Source organism: Catharus ustulatus, chromosome 9 (assembly GCF_009819885.2).
Source record: "Catharus ustulatus isolate bCatUst1 chromosome 9, bCatUst1.pri.v2, whole genome shotgun sequence".
Classification (NCBI taxonomy): Eukaryota; Metazoa; Chordata; class Aves; order Passeriformes; family Turdidae; genus Catharus; species Catharus ustulatus.
In genome coordinates this window covers 6,326,929-6,333,083 of record NC_046229.1, presented here as the reverse complement: position 1 = coordinate 6,333,083, position 6,155 = coordinate 6,326,929, and the positions used below count along the sequence as shown (strand labels likewise).

The 6,155-nt window shown below is 45.7% G+C and overlaps 1 protein-coding gene across 1 annotated transcript; it reads right to left on the bottom strand.

The window, feature by feature from the left end:
* Positions 1 to 1,947: 1,947 nt before the first annotated feature.
* On the bottom strand, positions 1,948 to 4,518 carry LOC117000109 (cytochrome c oxidase assembly factor 7). The gene is made up of 3 exons (XM_033067497.1): positions 4,333 to 4,518; positions 4,119 to 4,259; positions 1,948 to 3,333 (listed from the first exon to the last, which is right to left on the bottom strand). The coding sequence occupies exons 1-3, from the start codon at positions 4,436 to 4,438 to the stop codon at positions 2,885 to 2,887; spliced, it is 696 nt and encodes a 231-aa protein (XP_032923388.1). The 5' UTR covers positions 4,439 to 4,518; the 3' UTR covers positions 1,948 to 2,884.
* Positions 4,519 to 6,155: the final 1,637 nt, after the last annotated feature.

Sequence of the window (6,155 nt, the reverse complement as noted above, 5' to 3'; positions counted from 1 at the left end):
GTGTGTACAGCCACAAGAACTCCCTTCACACATATATTGCAGAGAGGAGTTGTTACTGATGGCTGAACAAAAGGTCAGCAAGCTGCAAAACTCTTTTTATTACAATATGGCATAGAAACAGAGCCACCAGAACAACTCTCTTTTTCCACAAAATCATGTGGCTTCTTTACCCGACAGCATCTTTTGTCCAGGATTAATCCAAATGACACTTAATGACACATGATGTGGTGCCAGTGTTTAATCTCAGTTCAAAACCAGCCCTCCACTGGTGATCTTCTCACAGCTGCAGGAAGCATCCTGTAGAGAATGCTTTCATCATTTACAGCAATGTATTCACATGTCCATTTGATTAATTAGGGTTGATTCCTTCTGAAGTACATTTTTGCTTTATTAATGGAGGCTGGCTGTACACTTAGATCAATGCAAACAAATGAAAGGGAAAGCAGACAGTGGTTTAGGAGCTGTGAAGCTGAAAAAAAAGGCCTTCATTTCTTAGAAAACCCACTGATCCTGAAGAGATCAACAGGTTCTTCCATATTTCCAAGTATTCTGCTATGATCACATATCTATCACTTTTTCTTTATGATCTCAGAGGCTTTGAAGAAAGTTTTCTTCCAGGAGAACATAAAATTTAGCCTTTGTTACATCAGGTAAAAAGGAAGAGCAGGAAGATATTGGCCTTTTGATAATACCCCCATAATACCAGAGCAAGATGGTTATAAACCAAGATTTGCAGGAAAATTTTCACCTCTTTAAAGATTTTGATTATGTCTCCTGAACAGAATCTTGAAGCTGAGAATAGACTGCTATTTATAGAGTCTATACTCTGCTACAGACTGCATTAACCTCATATAATTTGTAATACACTGCAATGAGACTGGCTGACTTTTTTTGGGTGCTTTGTCACTTTGGAGGGAGAAGAGTCACATAGGCAAGGGCCATAGCTATCTAAATGCATCTGTTACAGCATTATCAATATCTGTGTAAAAAAGATACAGGTGTGCCCAGAGCAGGCAGCAAACTGTCCAGAGACAGCCTGAAAACACAAGAGCTTTCCTTAATTTGGGTTTGCCTTCTCAACCAGTGGTGCAAAATTGGATGACACTTCGTAAACTTATCTTACACACTTCACAGCTTTGATGAAAATGGTTTGGTTTGCTCTATAGTATTTAGACTCTGAAAGTCTGTGAGTTCTCAAGTGGTATGAAAAAACCTCCCCACAATATGCACTTTATATGTGGCTTTAATTATCCACAGTGTGTGTCATTCTACCGAGGATGCTCTCTGGTGCTTGTTGGCTGTGTTGTTTGAAAATTCCTGGGAGGATCACTGACAGTCATTAGTCCTGCTGGAAGAAAACTGCTCTGGTGCTTGGGCTGAGGATCTGAACAAGGCACTCTGTGGCAGTGAGCATTACAGGGTTTAAAATACCACCCAGTTCTCCAGTGCCTTGACCCACCTGTAACTGCCAGCTCCTGAACACATGGATTCCAAACTGTTTTATTACAAGTGTTACACTCCACAGAGGTAGCATTTACTTACCTTTCCCAAGTGAAGCAAATGCCCAAAATAGTACCTAGCAAAAAAATCAGGCAATGAGTGCTCCTCTAAGAGCTTTACCCTTCTAAACTGCCAAAAAAATAATAATAACTGATACAGAAAAATTACTCTGATTTTGCCACTGCTATTTGTTTTTTTTCCAGGCTGCTGAGTATCAGAGCCACACCAGTGTGCAGTTTTCACACACTGCCATCTGTTGTTACAGGGTGCCTGTGTCACCACTGTGCTGTGCTGCTTGGGTTTCTGTTCCAGCAGCAAACATCCTTCCTTTAACTCTGTTAAATTGGGAGAACTGCTTTAACTCATACATGCAGTGAGATTCCAACAACTCTGCTTTCACTTGTGGCCATAGTCCAAGTAATGTTGCTTTTAATCCCACTTCACTTATTTCAGTAGTGAAGTTTGTATCTTTATTTAGTCCAGAGCCAGAGGATTCAGGTTCTGAGTAGCAAATTTACAGCAAAACATACACACCACAAACTTTTCATATATTTACACACACAAAGGACCCTGTTAGCACATGAATACATTTACAAACACTGCCCTGCTTATTTAAACAGCTGTTTTAGCATCTGTATGTCAAGCTACAGTTTGTATATATATAGGCTATGGATTTGAGTCCAGGATCTGATGAGTTAGCACCTTGTTCCCTAACCTGAATTAGGCAAATAGAACATAATGTTCCAGAAGCTGACAGGAAGGCAAAACTATTTGTGTGTGATCAAATTAGGGGCAATCATGTATGCTGAGAGAGCAGCCTGAAGCACTCAGGCACATATGATAACAGTCACAGAGCAGTTGGCAACTGGAGGAAGTAAAGGAGCTGGGAACTGGTTTAGACGTATGGAATTACAGATGAATATCCATGCCTTAGAGCAGCTCACACAAGTGTGCAGCTATCAAAGTTCTGAAAATGCCTGTGAGAGATGGAACAGTTCAGACTGTCCAAGCTAGGATTACCTGCAGTTGTGATTGTTGTGTGTGTTAGAACTTGTCAGAGCACAAGCCTGAATATTGAAGTGTTGCACACAAAAGAGACCCTTTGTGCTTGAAACCATGGGGACAAATTCTCAAAAGACCACAAGTTTTTGGATTCCTCAAAAAGAACAGAAGGATCTAAGCAAGACACACTTAAGAACTTGTGTATTCAAACACACAGAAATGCACAGCAGAAATAGTAATTTTTGACACCACAAAAATATAATTTTATTTGCATATCCAAATATAGGATATTTATTTAAATGAAAACTGTATGCTCACAATTTAAATAACAAGTTCACTTGCCATTTAAAAACTACAGTCTTAATATCTGCAACTGCCACTTTTATTCCCCAAATGTTAGAGAACTTGCAGCTTCTTTCTGTTCTTTATGCAACTGTTTTGCCCTGTTTTTCAGCTCCTCTGCCTTAGCATCATTCTTCTCAACGCCATCTCCCAGTTTGTACATGCGGCTGGCGTTGGCACAAGCCCACACGTGTCCCAGCTCACAGCCTTTCAGCGAGTACTTCAAGGCATGGCTCATGTCCTTGGGGACCCCAGGTGCTCCCTGCAGATATATCGCACTCAGGTTGAAGCAGCTGGGAGCAAAATTGCCATCACAGCCTTTTGTGTAATAGTCTCTAGCAACAACAGGGTCAGGCTGATCATCGTTGGCTCTCCCGTCGTGGGCCAGCAGCCCGGCGCTGTGACATGCATTTGCTGACTTCTTCCCTCCTTTCTCACATGACTTCACGAAAGATTTGTAGGCAGCTTTCAAATCTGGGTCGAGTCCACCTGTCAGCCAAGAACGAAAACATTACTATGAGGATGTGTTAAAAGAGCTGGGAGCTTTCTGCTTTGTAAGATGCTTCCCACTGGAAATACAGCATCCATCACTTCCAATACTACAGTCAACATTTAGGACTTCAGAGACATTACTGTTGTCTCAGTGACAAACATTTTGCTAATGTCTTTCCAAAAAATAACCCAGACCCACAAAACACTCTTTCCACTACTACATCCATGGATTTGATATCTTACACTAGGCAAATACTATTTTGCCAGTATACCTACACCAAGATTGTTAGTAGTTTTGAACTACAGAAAAAATATTGTTTCTTACTAGTACTGTCATTTGGAAGATCTCTGACTAATTTAAGTGCTTTCCATTACTGTGCCAACGAATATATTTTGAACAGACTTGCGAACTACTTAGGCATGCATGTTACTAGTCTGTGAGCTTCCTTCTGACTTTCACTGAGAATAGTCTGACAAGAAGAAGTGTTATGAACTGAATATGCAGCAACACTGAGTCCTGGCTATACTTACCTGTTTTAACAGATGTAATTATTAAAAAAAAAAAAAAAAAAGATTACATAGTTAACATAGAGCTGATTTTTCAGAAGGAACCAATTTTAGGTTTTCCATCCTCCCCCAACCTTTATGAGGTGACCACGAAAGGGGCGGGACAGGTAGTTGCTCCTTCAAGGTCAGATGTGATGGTGGCCAGGTATCAGAACAGGTTGCCCAGGGAGGAAGGGGAGGCCCCTGCGCCCCGAGCACCAGAACCCCCTGCCCACCTTTGCCGAGGGCTTGGTAGGCCCCCAGTTTGTAGCAGCTCTCGCTGTGCCCATGCACCTCGCAGTTGTCGCGCAGCACCCGCGCCGCCGCCACGAAATCCTTCCTGACGGCGTCCAGGTAATCGGCGAAGCGCTGGCAGCCTGCAAGGCACGGACACGGCCTGAGCCTCCTGCCGGCCCCGCGGCGCGGGGCGGGGTGCCGGGCGGGCCTTACCGTCCGGGTCCTTCTCCTTGAAGCACTGGTAGCTGTACTCGACGTGCAGGTTCTCCAGGTACGCCCGCACCTCCTCCTCGTCCGCGAAGTTGATGAAGCCGGCCATGGCCGCGCTGGGTCACGGCGGCTCCCGCGAGCGTTCGGTTCGGGACCGCCCCTTCCCCGCCTGCTCCGACCGCCCGCAGCCCGCCCCGCCCCGCCCCGCCTCCGCCCGCTTTGACCGCTCCGACCGCCCGCGCTCCGACCGCCCGCACCCCGCCCACCCGATCGCTCCGACCGCCCCCGCCCCGCCCCGCCTCCGCCCGCCCCTTCCCCGCCTGCTCCGACCGCCCGCAGCCCGCCCCGCCTCCGCCCGCTTTGACCGCTCCGACCGCCCGCACTCCGCCCACCCGATCGCTCCGCCCGCTCTGATCAACCCTTCCCCGCCCACCCGATCGCTCCGACCGCCCTCACCCAGCCCCGCCTCCGCCCGCTCCTTCCCCGCCGGCTCCTTCTGCCCCTCCTCCGGCCGCTCCCCCCGCCTCTTCCCCCTCCTCTTCCGGCACACCTTTCCTTACAGTCTCCCCTTGCGCCTGGGTCCCTCCCGGGGTCACTGGGAACTATGTTCTACAGTTTTAAACAATAACACACTGCTGGAATTTTACTTTCAGAGCATTCCCGAGGTCTGACTCAGCACAACCCATAAACTGAGACAGGACGTTAATTGCGCTCTGCGTGGCCTAGGAGCACGGCTGATTTCCCCATTCCTCAGTCTGCCTCCTGCACGCTTTTCTCTGCATTAAAAGCTCAGTAATTTTCAAATCCGTTTTAGAACAGGGGTGCTGCTGTGAGACTGCTCTCAGCCACCGCTCCTTTCTGTGGTACCACAAAAGCTCTCACGGGTGCTTTGTGAAGTACTGGAACCTGCACTGAGCAGGCAGCAACACCCAGACTGGTAAGCACTTAAAACGAACCCTGGTTCTCCGGTGATTTGATAATCACAGAATGGTCTGGGTGACTTCAAATAGCATCTCGTTCCACCCACCTTCCACTAGAACAGGTTGCTCAAAGTCCCATCTGACCTGGCCTTGAACGCTTCCAGGGATGGGCACCCACATTATGGATTAACTTAACCCAAATATGATAATAGAATACTTATACAAAAATGACACACTATCCAACTACAGCAGTTCTGAACACAAACTGAATTTTCTGCAAGTAAAGTGATGCATTAGAAACCTGTGTGATGAATTGCTTAAAATAAATCTGAGTCAAAATAAATTTCAAATAATATTTGCAATATTTGCAAATGCTTTGTCCCAAATTATTTCAGCAAGATAACACTAGCTTGTCGAGTTTTTGAGATAAATAAAACTCAGTTAAATCCTGTGCAGAGTCTCCCATAGGTAGCCTTATCCTTTATTAAGGGCTTGAGCTAATTGTGTCCAACCATTGCCAGCTGGGCTGGCAGCAAACCCTGCCTGTGCATAGTTGAAACACCAGCCACAGCTTCTAAGGTATCTCCTTAAGAGTTTTTAGACTGTTAGAAATTTGTCTTGAAGTTAAAACACATTTTTCATATGCAGCTAAAGTCTTGTTTTCAATATGAATTGACCAAAACCCACTCCCATGTGTGTGAGACTGCACACATTGCTTGGCCAGTGCTGGCTGCAATCTGAGAATGTTTGTGTGAATCTCCATCTGGATGGGGCCTTTAGAAAAATGAACTGCTTTTGTACCAGCAATACTGTTCCTCTGGAAATCCAGCTTTGAAAACATTTCAGTTTGCACAGGCTCAGTAGAAATCCCTTGAGTTTATTAGTTTAAGTCCTTGAAGAGTCTGC